General features: G+C 40.5%; 2 protein-coding genes across 5 annotated transcripts in view; both read left to right on the top strand.

Annotated features, from left to right (window-relative positions):
• The window catches only part of IFT56 (intraflagellar transport 56), a 46,889-nt gene extending 43,303 nt beyond the window's left edge, over positions 1–3,586 (top strand). The window contains exons 17-19 of one of the 2 annotated variants that reach the window (XM_065841805.2): positions 910–1,043; positions 2,399–2,533; positions 2,826–3,586. In XM_065841805.2, coding sequence (XP_065697877.1) covers positions 910–1,043; positions 2,399–2,510 — 246 coding nt within the window. In that variant the 3' untranslated portion in view covers positions 2,511–2,533; positions 2,826–3,586. Of the gene's footprint in view, positions 1–909; positions 1,044–2,398 lie in introns of both variants that reach the window. The other variant, XM_065841795.2, reaches the window with a different exon arrangement.
• A 12,950-nt stretch (positions 3,587–16,536) lies between these two features.
• Positions 16,537–26,980, top strand: part of UBN2 (ubinuclein 2) — a 48,603-nt gene continuing 38,159 nt past the window's right edge. For 2 of the 3 annotated variants that reach the window (XM_065858991.2, XM_065859008.2), the window contains exons 1-3: positions 16,537–17,092; positions 21,613–21,705; positions 25,533–25,634. In XM_065858991.2, coding sequence (XP_065715063.1) covers positions 16,631–17,092; positions 21,613–21,705; positions 25,533–25,634 — 657 coding nt within the window. In that variant the 5' untranslated portion in view covers positions 16,537–16,630. The remainder of the gene's footprint in view (positions 17,093–21,612; positions 21,706–25,532; positions 25,635–26,980) is intronic. The other variant, XM_065858999.2, reaches the window with a different exon arrangement.

The raw sequence follows: 26,980 nt of genomic DNA on the forward strand, positions 1-26,980 counted from the left end.
CCTACTCATTCTGTGTTTCTCTGACATTTTCAAACATCACTTCCACAGTCTGTACTTTTTCCTCAGCATGTACAGGCGTCCACCTACCAAAGGATGAGAGGTTGTGCCCAGTCTTCTTTCTGTGCTCTCTCAGGGGAAGATGTAAGCACAAACAACGTTGCTAGTCAGGCTTGCCCAAGTGAAGAACACTCACAGTCATAGATAAGGTCCACATGAGTTACACTGACTTCGAAGGCCACAGTTACTGTGGTCACTCATTTTGCACTGACTGTTGCCAAACAGCTTGCTTCTTGTTCCCATTTGCAAGCAGAGGACCTAAGACAGAAAAGATAGGATGCATAGTGGATTTTCCTATGCTCAGGAAAACTTTGGATGATAGAGTCATTGAATCTTATTTTGTACTGTACTGTAACAGCGAATTAAAAAAATTTAGCTCAAAGTTATAATAAACCTCAAAGACATCAAAATATGTCTCTGTGACCACCTCTAGATGAGGAAAACTGATTCCATTTTCAAATGTTTTGACTAGTTCAAAGTTGATATTCTATCAAGGACTTTGCTAGAGTTGGTACAACACCAGATAAGGCACCTCATAACAAAGAAGTTTTGTAAACTAGTGTCATCTGTATATGATCAAAACAACAGTCCTGACTATTGCCAACTAATAAAGTTCACAGTGCAGTTTGTCTATAGTGTTCAAAGACATAGACCAGTAACGTTATACCACCTGTTTCCCTACATAGAACTGAAATGTGCCGGTTCTGTGTCACTTGCTGCCTGCAGAACAACAGGAAAATGCACGTTGCTTCTATGACTTACTGCCGATTTCAGAAAACTGAGCTCAAAGTGTTTAATTCCCTTCTGAAAGATGGTTATGAAGTCAGGAATAATGTTTCACTTTTTGTGCAGATGCATCAGTTTTACTATTCAGCCAAAGCATTTGATGTTCTGGAGAGACTGGACAGTAATCCTGAACATTGGGAAGGCAAAAGAGGTGCTTGTGTGGGTGTCTTTCAAATGATCTTAGCTGGCCGAGAAGCAAAGTGAGTATTCTGTGTTGTATCTGCATTTATTTTCCTTTTTCTGTTGCCGGTTAGCTGTAAGCCAGAAGCATAATCTTAGCTTTAGGACTACAAATCCTCTTCCAATTCTTTATTGACCTTTTTGAGGATATTCTGGCCAGTGGTTCCATACGCAGTGTACAATTTGAAGTGTATCTTAAGCATCAACAGTTATAGAATATATGGTGGATAATAACTTATGAGCAAATGCTATGAACTAACTATAGGAAAACAAAATACAAGTCACTATACTAGGAAGACCTAGGTTATAAATGTAGTATGTTCATGAACTGAGGGAAAAGAACCTCCTTTCGTGATGATGGCATAAGAATGGAGAACTGTCCCATGACATTTGAAGAGCAGAACTAGGGAAACAATTACTCAGTGCTGTACAAAGGACACAATTTCTAAACAATGAGTAGATGAGACTGTGTGTTCACTGAAATTTGCTTTCTGAAGGCACTGCCCACATCAGACAAATATAATTATTTGATGAAATCTTAAAGGAAATCATCTGTGTTACTGGTAATTTTGCTTTTGGCCCATTTCGCTGGATGGGAGAATGAGCAACAGTAGTGAGGCTGTATTTAAGAACTGTTCCCTCGTGAATATTCTGCTGTGATGCCAGATGGCCATCCTCCCCTGGCCAAAGTTGCTGTTTTGTACATGACTGGTAGGTGTATATCTTGGCTTCTGCACCTTCCTTGTGTTCCTTCTCTGCTGGCATCATCTCATTAACTACTGCACCCTTCAAGTGTCCTTTTAGCAATTACTGCAGTAGATGCAGTCAAATACACATAGCTTGTTTTGCAATATATATATATATATATATGAGTTCTTGCTGTAAAGTAGCTGACAAACTGCAGCTTCATACTGGCTTATCCTATTGGTAATTAATGTTCATTTCCATGTTATTTGTATTTATGTGTAAGGTGCTTTGGCAGTATTAAGCCAGATGTTGCCATACTGAAGAATAGCAAGTAGCATTAAAAAAAAGTTTGTTTTGTTCTGGGGAACTATGTTGCAAGAGTAAGGATTTATATATAAATACGAACACATGCACACACAAAACTCCAAACTAATTACATTTTTCTGATTTTTTTTTTTTCTTTACTTTTAATTTTTCTCCTTGTTGCAATTGTGTACAAGGTTTTTTTATTTGTTTTCGGGGGGGGAAGCTGGGATCTAATCTGCTGTGCTTTTTTACCTGTTCTGCTCTATGAATGGGCCTCTCTGTCTAGATGCCATGTTTTGCAAAATAGTTTGGATTTGGGTTGTTGTTGATTGTATCCGTTGGGTCTCACCCTCATTTAAATCTTTGGTTTTCACCTCTGTAGAGAGACTCTGCGGGAAGTGCTGCATCTGCTGAAGAGCACTGGTAATTCTCAAGTAGAATACATTGTCCGCATCATGAAAAAGTGGGCCAAGGAGAACAGAGTCCCTGTTTAAGTCAGTGCCACAAAATGGACCAGGTCAGTTACTGGTGTGTGTGGGGCCCCTTCTTTGCAGGACTTTAGATTGTCAAGCAGGTTGACCCAGCTGAGCAGCAGCATAGTGCAGTGAGATGACAAAACATTCAGCAAGTATTTTGTTTTTTCATTAAAGTTTTATTAGTATTTTTTCTATTGCACCACTCTCTATTCCTCATTCAAAGTTTCTCATTGTTTTAGTCATAACTCCAACTGTCCACAAGTCAAAGTGCTCCTCAGATCTTCCCTATATTTCTCAACACAGTTACTGGAGTGCTTTGTGGGTTTTTTTCAGCAAGTCTTCTGGGCTCTGGAGAAGAATCATTTGTTAAAAGGCTGAGACAAATCTACTTCAGCAAGAGGTGGAATGTGGCAAGTAGAGTGAATGACGGTGACAACCAAAACCCAGTAGTAGGGTATCAGAAAATACGTAAAGACTTCTATATGATACCTGTCTGGGGCAAAATACAAACTGTATTCTGAGCACTGTCCTTTCCTGGATAAATTTCAATAACTAGTATCTTCATCTCTTATTTTTGTCTATAAGGATTTTTTTCTCTCTTACCATTAATTCTGAAGATGAGAATTAATCAACCGAAAATGCCGAGCTCCAGAGTAGCTTATTTGCTCTCTAGGTTGGAAGCAAAGCATGACGGTACCATATTTTCCAGAACACGGAGATTTGACTGACTGCATTGTTCAATCTTGCTTTGAGTTCTGATGCTCAAAACATTTGTTCATGTTAATTTAATTTGTGTGAGTAATCCATTTGGTTTAGCACTTTGACAGATAAAGGGACTCGATGTTTTAAATAATTTTCTTTAGCATTTACCACCCTAGTTAGCAATATATTTGTTATGCTTTTGAATTTATTATACTCTCCTGTTTTGTTAGGAGAACATTTCAGGGAATACATAGAAATGTATTATGTTTTTCAGCAAAAAGCATTTGTATATTATTTTTTGAAGGAAAATTTACAATTTGTAAATTTGTAAAATACTTGTGCAGTATTTTTTTATCTTTTGAGGAAAAAAATAAAAATATTGTATTCTCTACTGTCTGTGCTCTGATTAAAGTTCTTAATTGTATCTACACATGAACGTCTTGTTGGTCTGTGTTGCTTGATATTGAGGAAATTGAAATAGTGTGTTCATTTTGCTGTGGAAGAGGGCAGATTTGTGCCTGGTCATTAAACGTATGTTCAATAATCAGCCGAAGGCAAGCAAATGGCCTTGATCCTGATCTTGTGTTGTTTTGATACTGAAAATAAGTAAGCTGGGTGTATAAGAAACAAACTTTTTTTAGCCATATAACATGTCAGTATCTTAACTGCTTTAAGCAAAAACTGTGGGTATCATCATTCAGTTATCTAGAGGTACACTGCTAGTTGTAGCTACTTGCATTTACATGCATTTACATCTAGAAAACCGATCCATCATACTAGCAACAACAACAGCCTTTGAGCAGGGGCAACTGCACTGATTCAAGAGAGGTGCGAAGGAGCAGTGTTGTCACTGAAAGCACTTAGAAAACACATTTCACTTGTAAAAGGCATTTTTGTTTTCCCTCCCACTTTAGTTAACTTGGAAACAGACCAGTAATAGAATTATGAGTCTTGGTACAAAGCTTCAAAAAGTCATGTTGGTGGCTTTGCAGCAGATGTTAAATGCATCTAATTACTCGCTTTATTGAAGTTTAACCTGCAGGAGAGCTGAAGAGCATCCAAATCCATTGCAGACCATTTTACATGTTGGTTGAATCTTCTGAAATAAGTGTGATAACATTGCAGGGGGCTTGGGGACTAATCTTAAATTCTTTGTCTGTGATCAGTGAAGTAGTTTTTGAAAACATCACCTTTATTCACTATAGTCACAAAGTCATATGCAATATGCTAAATAATGTAGTTCTTAGCACACTGCATTTTAGTGACTAGTAGTAAGCTTTTGTCATTTAAGACATAAAGAACTGGGGACTGCAGGGCTTTGCCTTGAACAGTGATGAAATAAAAGATATGCGACATATTTTCCTACATATTTAGAGTCTTGGTAATTGAACCAATATGTAGCAACTATTAAAATGGAGAACAAAAAATATGTTCTAAGAACATCTTACATTGTTTAATCTCAGATGTGAATGTAACTTCTATTAGCTGATGCAGAAAGGGACATTAATAAAGAAATTCTAAAGCTATTTATCAGGGAAAGTTAACAAAATTTTATGCCTGCATAAAATTCCCACATTTCCCTGAACTGTGGGAATTTAAGGAGTCAAGGTACTCTAGATAGGACAGCTAGGAGTGAAGGTCAATGTGGAGAAAAACAACAAAAGTGACCGATGTAGAACACGCAGGCAGTGAAGAATGTATGTGCAGAATCAGGGAAACAGGTAAGTTTATTGGGTTGGGAGTAAGTGAATATAAAATTGAAACAGCAGCATTTTAGATAATCTAGTGAAAGAGAGACTAAGGCAGAAAGGAATTGCTGCATCATTAGAATTTCAAAGAAGAGCATGGAAAATAGTTATTTCTTACATTCTGATTAAGCATCTGATTCTGGAAAACGGGCAATGGAGAATGCACAAGGTACTGTGCTAGCAACCATATCATTAATAGTGACTGGCAGAGAAACCCAAAACAGGGTTTAACTGCTTATAGTTGGGCACTAACCACTCCTGACAGATAAGGAAGATGACTTTGAATTAAATTGGGTAATACCCAAACAATATTTTTGCCAATAACATCTCAGTGAATTACATTGCAAGGTAGGACGTTTATCCTGCCTATTGCTGCAAGTTCCAGAATAACATCCACAATGGCCAGCATCTCAGCTGCTCTGATATAGCAGCATCACTCTTGGATTAATTCTGGAACCCAGCATATAACTCTGAAGCACAGTAACAGCTGGAGCCAAGTCATGGACTAAACTGGAGGTGGCAAGTTCATTGTGATGAAAAAGTCATGTCGTGTTGCAGTTCTGCACACAGCAGCAAGCACTGGGGTTGATGAGGTTTCCTCAGCTTGAGGAGCACTCATTGATATTCTTAAGGAAGTTGTCTTGGGTTGAACAAGTAACCAGTAACTTCATTAAAATGAAGTCTCCAATCAATTATTATACTATCCAGTCTGACCCTACATTCTGCAAGATGGTAGATTTCATCTGCTAATCTCTGTGTTGAATCCAATAACTTGGATTTCCATAAAAATATTTGCCAGAAAAATTTGAATATGAAATTTTGAAGGTGCATAATGAAAAAATCTATGGTTTTACTTTGCAATTTATTCAAATGTTCAAATCATCTTTGCTCTTTTAGAAATTGTATCTTCATTCTAAATTCAGCTTATTCAGCCCTGTTTTCTGATATTTCATTCTTCCAATGTTTATCTTTGCTGTTAGTCATTAAAGCCTAGCATCCTTTGTTTTGGTTTGTTTTTTTGGTGGGGGGTTTAGGGTTTGGTTTTTTTTCATCTTTAGGTGTGCATAAACTGCAAGCAAGTCACCTCTGTCTGTACTGAAGACAGCATCCCCTGTAAGGATATTTTCCAGGCTGGAAAACTGGCAGTCAGTTTGTCAACAGATGTTTTTGAAAAACATGGCCATGAAACACTGGGCATAATTCATCATGGTATGTGACGCTGGAATATTCTCTTCCATACTGCTGCTCCTGTTCTCCTACCTGTAGACTCATAGACTGCATTTACCCTTTCTGCCGTATTATCGCAGAGGGAGCTTGCATTAAAGCGCTTCTTGACTGTGACATGACATCTAGGGTTTTTCCAGAACTGGTATTATATTTTCCAGGATACCGTCTGCCCTTCTGAAGAGACAGCCTACCTTCAGCTCTACAAAAAATATATTTTGTTTGAATGGGCTCAGTTTTCCAGCTGATGACTCTATGTGACTATCTTATCCTCACTAATTACTAGTCTGTTTCTCTGCAGCCTTTTATTAGTGCTGGTTTCACCTATATCTGCATCATCAAGGGATGCGTTGGATCCTCTGTCCTTCCAGTACCCCACTAAAGCAAACACCCAAAACATTCTATTAATGATGACTGACGGGTACTTTTCAATATTTGTCATTCTCAGCTTATTTAACATGAACCTTACAGGTACTGTATTATGTTATTCTTTTAAATTAGGTATATGACATTAGAAATTTACGTATTGTGTTTGTTGCATTCATCTAAAGATCCATGTCATGGAGGCCAATACTTCACTTTCATTCTTTATTAGATGAACCTTACAGCACCCAGAAAGATTGATGGAGTCCTGTTGTTCAGGGCTGCTTGCAGAATTTGAAACAACTCTTTTTTTTTCTCTCTATTTTGTTTTTCCCTGTATTCACATTTAGAAGGGACACACCAAAAGCGTACTTTTGACTGTAGAATTTAAACTTCCACTTGGAACGAATAAAGCAGACATTTCCTTCCTCTGGGCAAGGAACACTTCCTAAATTCCTTATGGGTCCTGCTTAACTGATGAATTACACTAGCATCTATTTATAGATTTAAAATAAAAATCTATATTTAGTAAGAGCTGTGACTTTTGAGAAGACACAGTGTATTCTTCAAATAAAAAAAGAACTTGTGTTTTGGTTCATGCTTACACAATATATTGTGCTTAATTGCCCCACATTATATTAGTAATTCTTTAAGATAATTTAAAATAATGCAGTAAAATAGGTAATGGTCTTTAAAAACGTTTTTACAAGATCTTCAGGAACCTGGGACTTAGGTTATTTTGACAGGAAAGATGCTATGAGGTAGCTTGTAGCAGTTCTCAGATACAGCTAAATCTAACTGAAAAGTGGGACGCTACCTATGCTCTTGCCTCTGAATTCCACTTTCATGGACCAAGAAGTTGAGTCGCTTTTTTGGAGTCCTCAAACCACACTTTAAGCTGGGCCTTAACTAGGGAAGAGTGATGAACCTCAGACTCCACCATCTGTTCCTTGATCACTGTCAGCAACTTCCATGTGGTCAGTTCTGTGAAAAAACACATACAACAAAGCAGAATTCTGTAATATACAATAACATCTTTCAAGAATACATATAATAATGTTGAGATGGTTTATGTCCCATGTAAAAGAACCGTGCTTCAATTCTAACAGTTGAATTGTGCACTGTAACACATATAATTTTATTTGACGATTTAGTCCTTCTTAGGAGTGAGAGGACCCTTATGCCCATCTACTCTCAGGGTACTGGTTCATCATCTTCTTGCCTCATGCCAGTGAGTGAGGCCATTATAAGACAAAACACAATTTCTTACTTTGCAGAGCTGGTGAATTAATGGGTATCACATGAAGTAAATGTATCTCTTGAGTGTCAATGCATGTGTGATAGCTGTATCTAAGAAAACTTTAGAAAAATTAAAGTATAAAGGTCTTAAACTGACTGGTATGTTACCAGTACCAGTGGTTATCATAATATTCGTATTCTACAAGTTCAATCTTACTTCTGCCTGACTTATTCAGGATGCCACATATGCTGAACGTAGTCATCACTGAACAAACTGGGAAGTTTTCTATTTATATAAAACAACGGTGGTTTCCCCCACCATTTAAAGGCAGAAGAGAGATTTTCAGGTCACAGTAAAATAATTTCTGAGGCAAGTTTTACAAGATTTCCCACTCAGTTTAGCTAGTTATCCCCAAACCCAGTGCCTGTGTCCCTTCTCATTTCTGCACGTCATCATTCCCTGCGGAGTGTTTTCCCTTCCCATCCATCCACTAACATGATCGGCCTTACCACCCTAAGTACCACCACATGCTGCCCTGGGTTTTCCAGGCACCGCTTCCTTCCCTTGCTCCACCTCTGAGCATCACTTGCCTCATTCTGCTTTGCAGGCATTTTAGGCAAGGTTTATTCAAATTTGTAAAATATGCAAAGTCCTGTGGAGGACTAGAAATCAGCACAACGCTAAGAATTAACTCAGTCACTTAAAACAGTGAGGAAGTGTTTGAATAAGTACTCAGTAGAAGTTAAATCTGACTTTACAAATACTTAACAATGTAAAGGAGAGTTCTTTAAAGGCCAGGAAAATGGCATTTGAAATACAGCTGTCCAACAAAAAACACAGCTTGTTTTCCCAAGCATTTCTGATATGTAGCATCTACCCTCTTCTGAAAATCGTCACTGCTATTGCTGCTATCATCCACTTGGTTTAATGCTACCAAAAATCTTTACACTTCATGTGTCTTCTCAAAATACAACTTGAAGTGGTAAGAAAACAGAGTTTAATAAAATTCCATTTGTCTATTTAAATTATTCATGTATGGAAAATCATTTTTCAAAAGTAATTTTTTGGATGCTATTTTTAATGCTGTGGCAACTCAAAAGCAGCTTTGTGTTGAATCTGCAAGCTCGGTATGCAGTTAATTCTCAGTGATGAATATGTGCTTTGCTTTTGAAGGCAATTTGGCTTGGAAATAAAATCATGGAAGTATGAAAATGCTGAACTGCACATACAAAGTATGCTTCTGACAGTTCTGATCGTAAGCTTGTATGAATGTTAAAAATGTAGTAATTTGTTTACACAATCACCCTCAGCTGTCTGTGACAATGTGCACTTATTTAGATGTAGAACTTCATACAAGTAAAAGTGCTGAGAGGAATTAAAAAAAAATAGTTAGGAAATTGGATTGGTTTTGATTGAAAATCAGTCTGAAAGCTGAAGGACAAACTACAGAAAAAAGAAATAAAATTCCTCCAAGGTCACAGCCCAGTATGGTTTTATGTCTTCATGATTCCTAGAAGCTTGCATTGCAGTTGACATATATATTACATGTAATTCTCCTTTTTGGGAGGGTGAACATTGCTTGGCAGTTTTTTCCTGAACAGTAACTATACAGGGTACATTAAATACTGTAGTATTTAATAAATGAAATAAATTTCTGGTAATTATGAAGATAGTTGTATTTCACTAAAACCCAAAAAATACCACAGTGTTGAGAGACCAAGACAAGTCTGACCTGCAGTCTGACTGACTCGGTTTTCACAGGCGTTTGTCTTGTCCTGGGTCAGGACTCACAAGAGAAACCCTCAGCAAGAGCAAACCTACGGCCCACTGGCTTTTGTATTGCTGAGAATCACTTCCAGACCCTTTTAACCTCACTAAACAGCATTACTACTGCTTTTAGTGTAGAAACTGCCATGCAAGCTTAGATTTTGCTACACAGGCCAATCTTTCTTATCCACACTGCAGGTGGGTGGGGTAGCTACTTGAAATCGTGACTCATATATTCTTGTGTGGTTTTAATTATTATTGGAGGAATCAAACCAGCAGACAGCAATGCAGAGACAAGACCAAAACTGAACTGCAAAGGTTCGGACAGGCTGGTCACCTTCGGCTGCCTGCAGGGGTGCTGCCTTGATGGAACAGGCTTTGCACCACAGATAAGCACCCCATGCTGCAAGTAATCTTGAAAGAAATGGTGCAAATGAGGAAAAATGTGAGGGACAACTTCCCCCCAGAGCACATAATCCCTCTCAATCTCTGTAAATATCTAGGTGCTTTTACACTGTCAAATGAGCAGGTGTGAACCGTGAAAGAACTACCATTAAGGAAATCTATTCTTTCCAAAGGAAGCTCCTCTTCAATTTTAAACTCAGCTTAAGTGCAGTTTAAGTGACAGGCAAATGCTCCTCAGTTTAAATTTCTTCACCAGTTCATTGAATTCTGCCCCCTTTCTATACCTTTGTATATTTAATGATAAAAAAGCTTTTTGTGTGTGTGTGTGTTGTCGGGTACAAAAATCTATTCTGTGTTTTTCTTTTGCTGTTCTTTATATCTACAAGGAAATTCCAGGATTTTAGCTAAAAGGTTGTTTTATCTTTGGTAATTTGGTGGGTTTAATTTTCTTGTGACCACTTTAAAGGTACATATATACATATTTCTTTTTTGACTCTATTTCTTCCTTCTTTTTAGAAAAGTAAAAGGTAAATCTGCAAGGAGGAACTTCCTAGTGATTTTAGACCTCAAACTGATCTTCAGGACTTGGCAGGGAAAACCTCTCAGATGCTGACATTTCCAAATTTCAGTTAAGACACAGAGTCCACACACCACTTCTCCTAAAATCCTTACTGCTGAAGATGTTTACATCTTATTTGCCAGGCTCAACTGAGTTCACCCTTAACATTAGGAAGTTGCATGTTTGCTGCAGCAAGAAATCTTAACACCAGAAGCAGAAACAATTATTAACAATTAAGTAAAAAATAACATGTAGCTAGAAAAGTGTTCTTATCTAGCTAGTCACAACTAACTCTGCTACCGTTATCTGAGGGAACAAATGACCCACATTCTGCTTGGTAAATGCACCTACTTAAGAGCTGATGTTTAATGTCTTAATATCTCACCGCCTTTCCAGGATCCAAAGCTTTTCCCAGCAGTTTCTTTGAGAAGCTTCCTATTCCTTGGCCAAAATGCAGTTCTTTCCATTTTCTCTCATCCTTTTTTTCTTCCTAACCTGCTGTTTCATGTAAACTCAGCAGCTGAGGCTTTGAGTTTTCTCTAAGGTTCCTTTAAGTCAACAATCTTTTTCTATTTATTAGCTTAAAGAACATTAAAATGTTCTGTAGAGCACAAAAATCATCAGCCATACAGAAGCTGTGTCAGATCTCATTGGGAAACTGCAGGTGAACAGAACAAATGACAGATAACACCCCCACCTTTGACTGAGCAACTCACACATGCTGCCACAACACAGGCACTCCTGCAAATCCTTTTACTTTTCCACCATGAAGACTTGCCCTGGTTTCTAGCTTATTTTTGATGAGAGATTAAGGCAAACATTCTGGTTTTGTCAGCTACGTACCACCTTATAATGCTGTTTACACTGTCCTGGCACTCAACATGATACTGGAAGATGTTCCTCATTTCAGGAAGTGAAGATGCACCAAAATCCACTTCTAAAGATAAAACGTGTTTCCAGTTACAGGAGCAGTAACTACCTTTCGCATAAAAAATCTTGCTACTCTTAGAACTTCCTATTGCCATTTAAACATTGAACTTTTGATCAGGTTTGTTCAAAGCTTTTCTTGAAAGGAGTCCAGTGTCTCATACTCTCAAACTTTTGTTCTCCAAGAAATAAGGTTTGATGAGTTCATGGGGAATAATATATTAACGCATGAGATAAAGTTCACAGTCACAGTTCCTCTGCCTTGAAATCTTGATAAATGAGTATTACTGCCCTGGCAAAGTATATCCTAATTACCTGAAGCTAATGCACTCTTTCCAGTCCCAATATGTGGCATTTCTCTACCTGCCTACAGTCCTTCTAAAGCACTGTTTACTTCACTGAATAGAGTTCTTTCATTTTTTAAAGGATCTGGCAGAGCAGCTGGTTACAGCTCTAAGGATGTGTGCCTGAGGAGAGAAAGCTAGAGGTATGTTCTGCAGGAAACAGTATTTTTAATTTAAAAAGAAAAGTGGGGGGGCGCGGGGAAGGGGAAGGATCCTGTAGATAAATTAGTTTTCCAAATGGTTTGCAGGGCATTGGTGCTTGGTTTTGGGAAGAGAGGGGTTTTTTTATTCCTTGATTCTGTATTTGGCAGGAAGCAACTTCGTAAAACCATAGGAGGGAAGACAAGTTAAAAAAAAAAGCACACTTGAACTCAGAGAGCCTCATTAAATAGAAAACCAGCAACACCAGCCACATTGTTGGTGCAGCGGATTCTTGTGATGCAGCAGCAGTTCTAGTAAAAGCTACACAAACACCATCCTACCTGTAGCCATATCATCTCCCAACACACCAACGGAAGTTGTGGCAGCAGTTTCCGTGAAAGCACCATGAGGTTCAACAAGACATCTGGTTGGACCACAAGAAACTAAGACACCAGGAGGATACAGTGAGGGAGTAACCCATGGTAAATGAGGACACTATCGGGGGAAAAAAAAAAAAAAAAAAGAAGAAAAGAAAAAGAAAGAAAAAGATTAAAAAGAAAAGCCGAAACTTGCTAGAAGTATCTCAATGTGACTGGCACAGGCATGAGCTGGCTACCAATGTGGCTCTTATCTCAGTGCAGGTCCCAGTGCTCACCTTAAGCAAAACAGAAGACAAACTGCCATCCTGTGCCATCTAAGCTTGAGAAAGGAAACTTATTGATACAAGCAGAATATGTTTTCCCCCACATCCCCATCCTAGGGCAAGAGCCTCACAGCTCACAGAAGTGTTCAGCCTTTGAAACAGAGAACAAACTCCCTGGAGACAGACACAGATGATCATGAGGGCAGCTCTGCCTTCTGGGTCTGCTGCTGTGGGGCCTCCAGCCCCAAGGAATCTGTACAGGTGGAACAGCAGCTCCCATCAGGTCCAGGAGAGCAGCTGGCACTGGTCTGTGGCAGCACAGGATAGAGCTCTGGCTCTAAAACAGCGAACACCAACAGCCCAGAAGGAAAGGAGCGTGCTGGAGGTTTGCCTCCCAGACAGAGGAGCCATCCCAAGGCAGAGCAGGAGGATCCCACCTGCACCCGGGCAGAGGCCTCTGGTGGCTTTCCGGGCTGTTTCAGTCATTTTCTGTATTTGAAACAAAGTCAGGTCAAGAACCTTCCACAACCTGATGTGGCTGTACCACCTGTAGATCCGTTCATCCTGGATTTCACAAATGAAATAAAAAGCAGCTTCAAATTCACTTCAAAATTACTCTCTTTTTGCAGTTGTTACATTAAAAAAAAAAAAAAAAAAAAAAAAAAAACCAACTATTAATGTACCTCTTTCAAGAGGAATTTTCATTATTAAATGTTCTTCAGATAACATACAAAATGAAGGAATCTGTATTCTTTGTTGGACTATTTTAGCATGGTCATATTCTGGGAGAAAATAATTGGCAAAACATGTCAAATTATGTTGTTGTTGTTGTTATTATGTGCTCCACTGACAAGTGCAGTACATTATACTACATACAAACAATACCTAAGACAGAGATAAATGCCAAAGAAAAAAACAGGTAGCAGAACAGAAAAACAATTATGAAAAAATACGGGTCTAACTCCTCTTGAATCTGTTTGATACGGCGCAGGCCTGGAACTCTTCTGCTGTATTCAAAACTAAATTATTTGAGAACTTAAGATCCAGTGGAGTTGGTTTGTTTCTCGGGAGTCTTTCCTGAGTGCTTCCAGTGTCTCAGACCAAACACAATGATGACATATTCCAGTAACTGCTGTGCTTGGATCTGCTGTCAAGTCCCTTTCTGATTTGGTTCAGATACTCAGATCCGGAGCAAACTGTCTTTGCTAAAGTCACTTTAAATTCAAAGATCCAGAACTACTGTTTGTCTAGTTGCATGAAGAAATGTTGAGGTTCATAAAAAAGAAGGTGCATGCTCCAAGATGCTCAGAGATTAGATAACATATAAATATGAGGGTTTATTCATCTAATTAAACTCCCAGAAGAGAGAGGAAGAGGGGATATATAAACAAACCGGTAAATATATACGAAAACCTTAGCTGTGAAAGGCTGCTTCTACTATCAAAGTCCATAATCTCAGAACAAATGGTTACCTGAAACTATTTCCAATCACTAATTCTGTTTTTCTCAGTAACCCTGTCATGGGTCAGATGAGTTATTCCTATCCAGCTTATTTTTTCCTACTTAAAAAATGTACTAAAACTCTGACAAAGATGAGCTTCCAGGTGTATCCATACTACAACCAAGCTCATTTAAAGTACTTAATTAATTTCCTTGTGGAGTACCTCTCCTGCAGTAATTACTGCTGAATACATATCTAGGGGACTGAAAGACAGAATTGAGTTTTAGGTTGGATACTTAAATGCACAGCTTATCTTCAGCCCTTTCCGTGGATATGTCCAAGTTATTACCTGTGAATAAAAATTGTTGTACTCTTGTTCTACTTGTTTCAATGTCTGGTCTCCCATCTGGTAATTGAAAACAAACATTCAGCAGAGCTGCAGGAGAACCCGTGATTTCCACGTACAACTTTTTTTTGATGAGCAATAAATTGCTCTTTTGCTAAGGAAAGGCCCCATTCTACCGTCACAAGGTTTGATGACATACACTACACAGAAACTTTGATGAGAACTAGAATATTCCTGGCAGGATCCGCAGTTCTGGAGCTCAGCGATACTCATACAGTTTGAATCCAGGAATACATCGCCTCTTATGTGCACCATCCAATAGCTGTATGAAGTTCTTAACAGGAGAACAAGTGGGATTTGCAAATAATTTTATTATGACACTGAAAGTAAAAAGTTATTTGAGGAATACCTCTACTGAGTCATACTAGAACATGCCAAGTTTCCAGATAAATCAAGTCCCTTTGACTATAAAGCTCAAAAAGTCTTTTAAGCTTCAAAAGGAGACTCTCTATATTCTGTAGATCAGGTCAGTCATTCCACTGATGTCGTACTGCAAGCATATCCTGGAATGTCCTCCATTCCCAGTTAGTGAAATCATAACTTTCAGTAATACCATGCAAGTGTCACAGATCTTCTCCGGTGTCTAGGTGAAAGTAAGCAGTCAAGTCAAAAGGCTTAATATGCAATGAGAGGAAAACATCAAGCACTGTGAAGAATGCGGTTTGGAAAATGGGAGTAATGCACTGCACAGAATGGTCTGCTATAATTATCCAAAGTAATATACATACCTAAATTACATTTGCTTTGTATAACATGAGTACGTTTTTAAAAAGAGAACAAAACCTCTCCTAACCAGTATTTCTGAAGCTAAAAAAAGGGGGGGGGGGGGAGGGGCAAAAAAAGAAAAAAAAAAAGACGAGTCTCCTCTGCCCTAATGAAGCTGGAGAATACAATGCACATGGAGATGTTCAGAGCTTCCTGAAAACCTAGCAGCGCCTCGGTGGCACACCTCCATCTGGAAATACCAGCCATCAGTCTGTCAAAGTAGGTGGTGACAGCCCAAAACATTTGCACTGTTCGCAGGCAGCTCTTGCTCATGAAGGGAGTGTTGCTGCTGCTCACACGTGGCCTTCCTCACGTTGTCCCCTATCAAGAGGACAACTCTTCCTTCCTTGTCCACAGCCGCTCCCTCCAACCGGTGCCCTACAGACCAGGCATGGCCGCAGAACGAGTTGCCTTTCCTCAGAGGCCAGGCTGACAGCCAGAGCACCTCTGTTCTGCAGGAGCAGGCTGGGCTCAACCCTTTATGGAGCAATTTTGTCAAACCCTGATCTTCTCGGCTGATCCAGCAGCACTTCATGCGGCCTGTGCTGATGCCACTGAGATGAGGTGTGTTCACAGTCACCCTTGCAGCCTGGAAACAGTCGGTTTCCCCCACAACCGAACTCTTGATTATGTTTAGAATTTAATGCTGTTTTTATCTCAGGACTGAACTACAGCCACTCAATTCAAGCGGCCTCGGATCACCATCTCTGAGCAGGCCCGCGGCCCAGCAGCCATCCCACGCCGCCCCGAGCAGACGAGCTCTGCACAGCCCCGTCAAGACCCGCTGCCGGCGGCGGGAGCCCTCGGCAGGATCGGGGCTGCCCCCGGCAGCACGGAGCAGCCCGGGCCGAGCAGTCCCGTGCTCCCCTCCCGCCTCAGCGGGGCCGCCCCGCGCCTCAGGGCGGGCAGGATCCCCGCGGGGCCGCTCCCCTGGCGCCAACGGTCGCGCTCGGGCAGCCGCGAGGAGGTGGGAGGAGGCGGCTCGGCCGCCATTGCCCCGCGAGGCTGCGCCGGCGGGCGGGGGCGCCCCGCGCGGCTCGGGGCTGCAGGGAGGGCGGCGAACGGCCCGCGGACCCTTTAAGGCGGCGGCGGCTGCAGCGTGCACATCGCCAAGGCAACCGGGGGCGGGCGCCGGCGGGCGCGGCGTGCAGCCGCCGACGGCCGCGCTGACGTCGCGGGGGAAGCTGAGCAATAACAACGGCGACGCGACGCGGGGCGGTGCGGCGGCGTCCGCGCTGCGCTTGCGCGGCCTGCGGGCCTGCTTCTATTTATGTGGGGGGGCGCCAAGATGGCGGGGGTGGAGGCAGCGAGGAGAACGTAGGGGGCAGCTCCGACCGGGCGGCGGAGGGGGGAGGGGAGAGGGAGGAGGAGCCGGTGGGAGGGAGCGCGGAGAGCGGTGTCACCGAGCGCGTGAGGCGGGGGCTGGCGAGCGGCGGCGGGGGGCGGGGGGGCGGCGGAGGAGGATGGCGGAGCCGCGCCGGGTGCCGTTCATTAGCCTGTCACCCGTGAGGCGCCGCGAGGGCGAGAGCCCGGCGCTGGAGCGGGAGCCGGGCGACCGCGAACCGGAGCCGCTGCCGGCGGGCCGCGAGGCGCCGCTGTTGGCGCCGCCGGAGCCGCCGCACGAGCTCTCCCGGCCGGAGCCGCCGCCGCCCCGCGAGAACGCCGCCCGCCTGGAGCCGCCCCGCGAGCCCGGCCGGCCCGAGCAGCCGCAGCGGGAGCCCCCCCGGCCCGAGCCGCCGCCGCTGCCGCCGCCGCAGCTACCGCCGCCACCGCCGCGCCAGGGCAGCCGGCAGGAGCCGTCGCCGCCGCAGGAGGCGCTCCCGCTCCGCCAGACGGTCCGCCTGGAGGTGGTGCTGAAGGACCCCACCGAGGAGGGCTGCGTGGAGTTCAGCTACCCGGAGCTGCTCCTGTGCGGGGACTCGCGGGTACGGGACCTCCCCTTCCCTTTCACCCTCCCCTCCCGCCGGGCCGGGCTCCACCGCGCTCCCTTCTCCCCGCCCAGAGCCCGGCAGGCGGCTGCCCGCGCCCCCGGCCTGGCCGATAACGTTATCGGTCGCCGCGTCCTGCTCGGGGGTGGTCCTGGGGCGGCGCCCCGTAGGGAAGTCCGGCGGCCTCGCCGTCTCTCCGGGCTTCTCCTGGCCCTGAGGCTGCACCCGGGCCCGTGGGGAAAAGGGGAGCTCCGCATTTGTCCCCGAGCTGGCCCAGGGCTCCCGGGGGGCTTTTCCCTGGTGGTTTTTGCGAGCCGGGCAGGGGGAGCGCCGGTGTCTTGTCCCCTTCTCACCCAGCCCCCTTTGCCTGCCTGGGGAGCTGTAGGGTTGCATCCTCCCTTCGGGGAGCTTTAATGGGCAGCTGAACGAAACTGTTACCATGCCAGTCTGTTTTCGAGATTGTCTGTAGGCTGTGTGCAGGTAAAGGAAGAGTTATTAGGTCGGCTCTGCCACAGATCTTAAGAAGCAGTGAAGTGAGCATTAGCAGACTTGGAGATGAGTTTCTGCAGTCTTGGGGGACAGGGAGAGTTAATGTTGTTGAAACTAAAACCTCACCTTAACTGTTAAGAAGTTAATTCAAGAAAAAAACTATTTTTCCTATTCCTCCTAACCAGAAAATATTTGGGACTCTAACTACTTTAATTTTGAAGGAGTAAAGTTTATGCAAACAGCTTTAAGAAGGAAAAAGCATTAGCCAATCAACAGGACCCAAGTTCAAGTAGGAAGGAGAGACACGTGTCCTTAAGCTGGTCACACTTAAGCCACTCATTCTTACTTGAGGAAACCAGTGAAGCTGTGCTCAATTTAAATAGTTGTGGTATCTCTTAATTCTAGTACACAGTTTTAGAGAAAGTTTACATCTTATTGGAAGGGGCAGGGGGTATGGAAGTAACTTAGAAGGTTGTGATAGCTTTGGTGATAAAAGCAAACATCAGATACCACTACTGATATTAACCATTGGATTTTTACATCCAGCACTCGGGAATAGTTAAAACTTCTGTTTTACAAACAAAAGTGTTCCTAGGTGATGTTGGTGCTGGAACTGTATCTAGCGGCATACTCTTTATTCTGTAGTAGGAGGGGTGTACACACTGGGTTGTGTTCAAATGTGGAAGACAGAAAAAAAATCAATGACCGTGACTTTAATCCCTCTGAGATTTCTGATGCAAGTTAAAAGGTTCCTTCTGTTCATCCTGTCCTACAGCTGTTGTGGGCAAACAGTAGCAGTTGTGATTCCTCTGAACTGGTGTAGCATAAGCATGCTGCCCTGTGAAGTGCCACCTTTCTGAGCAGTTCCTGTATGAAGATGAAAATCATGTTAGTGTTAGAAGTGGTTCAGTATGTGGAGGTTGACAATTCCCTTTGGCAGTTCCCAGTTCCATAAATGCCCTTTTTCTGTAGGCTGGTAATTTGTTTATCATATAATTGGAGGAAAAGGGCTCTTTTCTGTAGTTCTGATGCAAATTCCATTACTGCTGCTGAGGAGCATTGATTTAGGGCATTTTTAGTACGATATAGATCAGAGGTTCCTTTTAAGGTAGAAATAGTGACAGGATTGCTTTATAAGAAATTGTGTATGTTTTTCAGGTCTCTGTAGAGTCCAGACAGAAATGAATGGATCATAATGGCCTGTCTATTGCTGGACTGTGTGGAACAATCAGATGATTATGTAAAATAGTGTCATAAATTGTGAACCGTTTAAAGTGATTCTGGCCTTTTATTCTTTTTTAAAACCTGATGTATACTTGACCTGTCAGTTTAACTTACTGTATAAGCTGGAAAAGCTACTCTGGTATGGTAGGGAGGACGTAAAATCTTGTATCAATCAGCATGAGAAAAGAGGGGAAATTAATTTTATCCAGCAATAAAATTAGTGCATGCTGGTTCCTTCATACTTAAAGCAAATAAAGGTGGAGAGTTTGCACAGTGCAGGAGGCTTAGGGTGACAGGAGTCTGTCTTTTACCCTGGTTGTTCTCAGACCAACAAATTGTGTAACTTGTTCAAAGTCCTAAAATAGAAAAAAATTGTGAAAGGATAACTTATCTGGCTTGTGCAGTAGAATAGTGATGGTGATTTATACCAGCAGTTAATGCAACAGAGAAAACTACCTTGCTAAAATGAAGCTTGACTAAGAAATGTTCACTCTCTGCAGTTTTCTGCAGAATCTGAGATTTGCTCTTTCCATGTAGGTAGTAACTAGTTGGCAGTTCATGCTGTGGTTTTAAGTGTAGTTTCAGATTTCCACATTTTTTGTTGTTTTAGTAATGATTCAGTTTAAAATAAACAGTTTATCTAAACTTAGTTGTGCAAACTGCTTTTGTAGTGTGAAGATTGATTAGGTTTTCTGAAAGCTATTGTTGACTCCTTATCCCTTACAAGAAGTTGCTCGATTTCCTTATGGCTATTCCCATTAAAGTTCAACAAAATCAGGAGCTTGTCTTTCCATCTTGTTGCTTGGAACTGGAGCAAACAAGAAAGGTTCTCCAGGGGCAGGCTGTTCCAAGAATGCAAGGGCTGGTGCACAGGAATAACTGTGCTTTAATTTTGTCCTTTAACATTGCTTTCATAGGTCTCTTAATAAAACAGCAGAGAGTCCCAAAACTTATTTGACAGGATGAGTGTGACTTCAGCTTTTTTTTTAATTGCGAATTAGAGTTTCTAGACTCAATCAGAAGCTAGTGGAAATGTTTGTTAGAAACTTGTGCTGTCCTTTTTCTGCTCTTTTGCCTTGATAAAGAGAACATCCTTTGATAGGGTTGTTGGTAGAGTTCATCTTTTGGTTCGAATTATCTATGTGAAGCTTTTGAATGTGGGTAATAAGTTAGTGGTTGAAGAGTTTATTTGCCTCTTAAAAACTGGCAGAAGTGAAAGTGTGTTCTCTTTTCTGCTGACGCAATTGAAGCGGGTGAGCCAGGAGCCCAAGTGGGCTCCTGTCGTGTAGGCTGTAGAGATGCCGAAGTAGTAATGTCTTAAAGTTACTGCAAAGTCTGCGAGCTGTCCCTCAGAGCCTCCAGAAACCACCACAACTAGAACTTGCTTGAATTTGAGATTCCAGTAGTGCTTAACTAATCAAAGTGGTAGTCAGCTGCAGCTTTGAGAGTTTGGTGGAGAAAAGCAAGTTAAGTACTAAATTTTACTTGACCTGTAGTCTTGACCTTCTCTAATTTCACAATGAAAAACAAGAACCATGTTTGCCTAGGAAAAGATGTGGAATAGATTTGCCCAGCTAAAGTAGAGAAAGCAATGCTGCACTAATTGAGCTGCATTTTATATTTAATTATGCCTCAGGAAATAGGAAGGTTATGTTTCAGGAGTAACTATAACCTCTACTAGTTTTTTTTCTCTAAGTACTCTCTCGTAAATGTAAAATATTTGTGTGGTGTTCGCAGTTTTGCTCAGCTTACCTTCCTCATTACATTGGTCTTGCTACTATTGAGCTAATTCATCATGATTTGGTTACCATTTAGTCGATACATTGGCTGTTCATACTGTGGAGGAAGGATCTTGCATTTCTGAATTTAGTGTTGATTTTTGTTCTGTTGTAGTCTATCAAATCTTTGTTCTGTATGATATTGTGTTCATTAATGAGTGGTCCATGTGCAGTGAAGTTAGTTACCATCTATAAAGTTCCATAAAATGGAACTCCATTCCACCATATTTTACCATCCTAGTGCCTTCCCCCCACTTCCAACAATTTCTGTCTATTATGTGAACTCTAGTTTGAAGAAGGCAGCCCTGTTTTTCTGCTATACCTTCCTTAAAAAAAATCAAACAAAAAAAAAACAACTGTTTGTACACCTTTGATTTTGTACAAGTGAAAACATCTTTCTTAAAAAAAAAAAGTGGGATTTGCTGCTCATTAGTACAGCTGGAAGATTAAATATATTGTCCTGTGGCTGCCATAGTGACAATCTTGTGGAATTCATGCTATGAGTACTGAAATTACATGAATAAAAAAATAACAACTCAAGAGTTAAAGGAGTTACTTTACTAGTTATGGTTGTAATCTTCTGAGCTTTTTAATCTTCTGGTTTCTTCCCTTCACATTAGAGTACCAGGTACATCTTGTCTGATCTAGAAAGATCATGGCACCAATAAGAGGCATCGATGCAAGCAGAAGTGAAAAGCTATTGTGTATACAGATAATTCTTTTTCTTTGAACCTCAAGTGGCAATAGTTCTCTCTTATGCTTACATGTTCAGTTGAGGTTGTAGTGGAATGCTTGGGAAAATGTAAGAGAGTCTCTTTTCTGTTTGTATTCTCATTAGAAGAAAAGTAACCGAATGATAATTGGACAAGTCAAACTAATTTTTAGAGAATAAAGTAAGTATTTGGACTCTATTAGTATAAATTCTTACTATTATTCATCAGGGCATTGTTTGACATTTAGTAAGTTTTTATTAGATGCACTCTGTGTGTTTCTTATGGAATGAATATTAACTTTTGCATTTTTCAGAAGAAGCTGGTCCACTCTGAAGATCCATTTAATGATGAACAACGTGAGCGTCATGAAGTAGAAATGCTAGCCAAGAAGTTCGAGGCAAAATACGTGAGTTATTGTACCTGTATTAAAATATACAAATACTTAATAGTGATACTGTGGAGATGTTAACATCAGGGTGGTTTGTGAAGTTTTTTTGTATGTTTGTTTTTGTTTTTGGTTTTGTTTTTTTTCCTGAATAGGGTTGCTAATGTAGGTTCATATGACTTCTGTACATTTCAGACCTGACTGTCTCATTTTATTTCGTTTAAGCAGCTTGAACTTGCTACAAGCTTATTGGACAAGTCTGCTAAATAGATTTGTCCATAGGATGTTAATAGCTTGTGAAGCTATTCTTGGAAAAGCTTCCTATATAAATACAACTCAGTAATAGATGTAGGTCGATATTAATGATAAATACTGTGCTGGAGGAAAGAATTTTTATGTAATGCTGTTGTGCGCTATTGAACAGCTCTTCTGTTTGGGCTAAATAGTGATGAATCTGGATGAATTTCTGACTAGTTTGGAATGCTTCCATAGGAAGTTATTGTAGAATAATAAGTCATTGCTTGATGAGTTTATCTTGTAGCTGCCAGCTGCCTAAAGATACTCTGCTGACTCCTGGAAGTGTAGCATGAATAACTTGAACAACCCTAGGTAGTAACATAAAGAGGCTTTTACTAGTAAATGAAGGGAGAAATCAGAAAATGTTTTCTAAAACCACACCCAAACAGGTCTTTAAGAATATATGGGTAGGGTTGGGTGATTAATTCCAAGCTGGCAAGCAAAACTCATCATCATGCTTAGGCATGTTGATATTCTGGATTGCTAATAGAGTACCTCGATAATGAAGAAGGGAAACAAGAACAGTCATTTTTATCTTTTGCTATTAACATATACCAATATTTCTTGTCTGATATATTTGTTTTCTGGCAAAGGCAGATTTCTCTGCCTGGTCTGTATATTCTGTGGAAGTAATTACTATTTCAGGACATGGTAGCTGTGATACGTAACAAAATAAATGCTTAAACTGAAAATAATAATTTTAATCTTTCGGAGGGATTGACAGAACCCAATACATCCAGTGAATTGAGAAGGCAGTTCCAGAACATTGTCTGCCTTTCATTTGAATGATAAATTAGTTTTTGAACGTGTGAGAATAATGTTTCAACTGTACTTTTCTAGAAAACTCATTTCCATAATATAAGTGAAGGATTTTATAATGTCCTGAAACAAGTTGCTTAACTACAGCAGATTAAAGTCAGTGTAGAGCATGCATGTAGGAGGGAGTGGTGGTAGAAGCAATCTTAATTTTACATATACATTTATGCATACATCAAAGCTGAATATGTACATTTATGGGCAAAACATGGGGTTATTAGACTTACAAAGACTTGAGTTTGATGCTCAGTCGTAAGAAGTGGCAAATAGATAGTTTCTGTTACCTACTGCTTTCAAATAGTTAAAATTATCATTTACAACAGTTTAGATACACAGTGTACCTGGATCTTGATTACTGTTTGCACTTCCAGTTTTTTGCCTTTCTCTCATACTCTGCCATACCTTATGACCCTCAGCCCCACAAAATCCCTGGAAGGAGAATATCTTCTTGTATAAAAAACAACTTAATTAGGTTAGGACCACTAAGCACAGAGGTTAGTGAGGGATTAATAGTTATTGTGTTGGATAGTCCCCGTCCTTTCTTCCAATATGAGAACCATCAGTCTCTACTTACCCTCCATACTCAGAAGAATTTCATCTCTCTACACTGACCCAGTACAGTTACTGATGCTGTGACAATATCCAGCCATCTCCTGATTCTTGTGGTGAGGCATTCACTCCTTGACTTAAACTAGAACAGGGATCCCATGAAGTAGAGAGCTATTCTCTTCTCTACTCTTTTACAGTGCTTTAGTGTAAAAGTAATCACTGGTTGAATGAGAAAGAAGTTAAGGGATTTTTAGATTTGCAGGAAGTACTGTATCCTTCTTAAACTAATTAGGTATTACTTACCTATATCCATTTAAAATTGAGTCAAACAACCTTTTAATCATAGCGTGTGTGGCAGTACTTATGAAAAATTTGATGCACGGAGAACAGTCTTCCCTGAAGACTTTTTACTACTTTTCAGATAAAGTTCTGTATTCGTAATCAACGTAGTACAGTACTGGATATATCCTGCAGGTATTAAGAAAAAGCCTATGAATAAATATATTTTCATAAAACAAGATGCGTAAAGTTAATGTACCATTTGTTTACTTGATTATTCAGAACTGTTTTGCAATTGGTGCATATTTTAAACACCCGCATAAAAATCTGTTCCCTATGATTCCCATTTTCATTGTTTTGATTACTGTTATTCTCTAGACAAAATCAACCACTCCATGCTGTAAAAACGTGATATTGACTCTTAAATGATATTGTACATAATGTAAGATTTTTTTATTGGGTCAAAACAAAGGTCCGTCTAATGAATGGTAGCATAGTCCTCTCACACTAGTGACATCTCATACTTGAAAGTATAAGAAAGTAAGTGTGCATTGTTATTACTTCACTGCGCCAGTCTAGCAATATGTGGCTTGATGTCTCCCAAAGCCAAAGTTTATGTGTTTAACTGCACTTTGTATAGGCTTGTACCATAAGTTTGCTTGATCATTTTGAGTTCACTGAATTTCACAGTGTGTTCCATGGCACTGAGCGCCATGATGATGATATCATATAAAAACATGCTTTCCGTTTAAACCTGATGAGTTCACCTGGTGATCCATAGTTTCTCTATTGTTAGAAACAATGAAATATTTCCTGTTGTTCTGTATGATGCATCTGGTTCTGATGCTATTGTTAAAATTCAGCCCTTTTCATTCCCCACCTGAAGTGTCTTAACATTTTGTTATTGTACAGAAGTAGTGAGTTTTACCTTTAAATGTCCTTGTTGGCTTGCTGTTCCCTTTTTTTGTTCTAATTTCTTTTTTTTTTTTTTTAATGAAAGTATATTAATGGTAGGATGCCCTGATTTATTAGTGATAGAACAATGACTTCTGGTTTTGTTCTCTGTTCCTTTTTTGTATGTCCCAATTCTTTTCTTTTTTGACCACTCTTCATTGTTGAACAAACTGTCACAGAACTGTGTGTAGCAACGCCAGTGCCTCATGAGCAGCCTAAAAAATTGGGAGCACACTGTATTTTTATGTATTCGAGTGATACTTCCTTTGCATGGATTACCTTGCTTTTATTGATACTGAATTCAATTAATTGATTTTTATCATACTAAGTTGACGTGAGCATGAAGTAGCTCTTGCATTTCAAAGGATTTTATCTTGATATGTTTTTCTCCAATCATGTTGTATGAATGCTGGAAGTTTTTGAAAACTTGTAGACACCGTATCTGCAAGCACCAGATCGATATTTTTCTCTTTGACTTAGGCTTTATTTTTTTGTAGAGAAGCAATGTGTCTTGCGTGGGGAAACGCTTCACTGAATGCTAGGCTATCAGTATTTTCCTTTGTAACAACTCTGTAACATACTGAAAAAGATTACACTTTCTAAAGTATCCCAGTCTTTCTGTCACTAACAGTCCTGTCTCTGTGTTTTGAAATATAGAACAGCAAAGCATCTCTAAATAGGAAACATTAGGAAGATCTCAGTCATGCAGAAACCAGGTGTTTGGTGAACACCTTTCAGGGATGTTTCTGTTGAGCTACAGCAGAGTGTGGCTGCCAGAACTCATTCCTGTGTGAAACTTTTTATTAGTCATCTAGACCATCTTCAAGGAAGCATCCAAGAAAGCAAAACTGTGAATTCCCTGAATGACTGTCCCTCCGATGCCTTATGTTTTGTAGACTTCAGTACATTGATACCCTGTTTCCCAAATGGTATAACATTTGCTTTTTTTTCAGGGTGGAAAGCCCCACAAACATCGGAAAGATCGCCTGCAGGATCTAATTGATATAGGCTATGGTTATGATGAAACAGACCCTTTCATTGATAATTCTGAAGCGGTAAGTAAGCCTCATCAAAGCAGCAACAAGAAATAAGACAATGCTTTAATTTTTTTTTTTTTAATAGAGAAGAAAGGTAAGGGAAAATACTTTGAGCCTATGTATAATTGGTGTGGATCCAAAGGGCATAATACTTTGGGAATCCAATGAATTTGTGTTTGTAGTCTCATTCAGGTATCATTACGCACTGCAAGATTTAAGACAACTATTCCTGTATCACATAATTTTCCAGCTTTAGAAATTCAACTGTTTTCATTTGTGCACTTCATTTACTGTGGACTGAAATTCGTCTGTCTCTGTTTAGTTTTTTTTGTACTAGCTATCTGGATTATTAGTAGATTACTGGTGTTAGATTTCCTGCATTAGATCAGGATGCTATTCCGCTCTTAAAAAACAGTAAGAGTGGGATGGTTATTCTAAACATTCATTGAATACTTCTGAAAAAATAGGAGATAAACCAGCTTGGTTAAACAGCAGAATATTACAGCTTATTTTGTCTGAATATCTTTCAGAAATTAAAACAGATCTTGAGTTGAAAAGGCAGTAGGTGCAGGCAGTATCAGGACTATCAGGAGGTATAAAGGAGGACACTTGAAGATATCTTAGAGGTGATATATGAAATTCTGAAAATGAGGAAGGAATTTGGAAGAGAGAGTGGATGATACAAAAGCTTGGATACCTCCTATAATTTTCACTTATTAGATGTCAGGAAGAAGTATGTGTACTGTTCAGTCATAAAAACAAACAGAACAACAAAAAACACCTGACACTTCAGTCCGTCTTCAGTTTCCTCCGGTATTGAGTGACACTGGACAAAGCAGTATTGGTCTCCTGCTCTGAAGAGGAGGGAGCTAAAAGTTTGAGTGGAAAGGAAAGAGGATGAAAATAAGTTGTGGGAAAAGAGTAAGAAAAGCACAGTAGTGGAATGCATTGCTTGGCATACATTATGTCACACCTCTGTTGGAATGTGGTAGTAGATCTGGGAAATGACAAACTCTGTAAAGAGCTGCTGTGAACACCAAAGTTTGTAGCATATAGATGTTGCAAAGGGTATTGCTCTTAACAACTGTGTGAGGTGCACAGGAGATGTGCTGCAGAACTGTTACCTTCTTGAGCAAAAGAAGTTGAGCTGTGAACTACAGTGGTTAGCAGGCTGAGCTCATCTGTCTGTATTGGTAGTTTTCAAATAGGTCTGAAGGTAAGTGAACAATTTGTGTGAAAAGTGAGTTTGCTGTAGGTGCTTATTGTAGCTTGTACAAACTTGTGCTTTTTCTTGGTCTAGATAAAAATTTTAATCGAACTTGCCAATATTAAAATGTCTTATCTTTATCCTTCAACTTCTGTTT

The sequence above is a fragment of the Patagioenas fasciata genome, chromosome 1 (genome assembly GCF_037038585.1).
Source record: "Patagioenas fasciata isolate bPatFas1 chromosome 1, bPatFas1.hap1, whole genome shotgun sequence".
In the NCBI taxonomy this organism is placed as follows: domain Eukaryota; kingdom Metazoa; phylum Chordata; class Aves; order Columbiformes; family Columbidae; genus Patagioenas; species Patagioenas fasciata.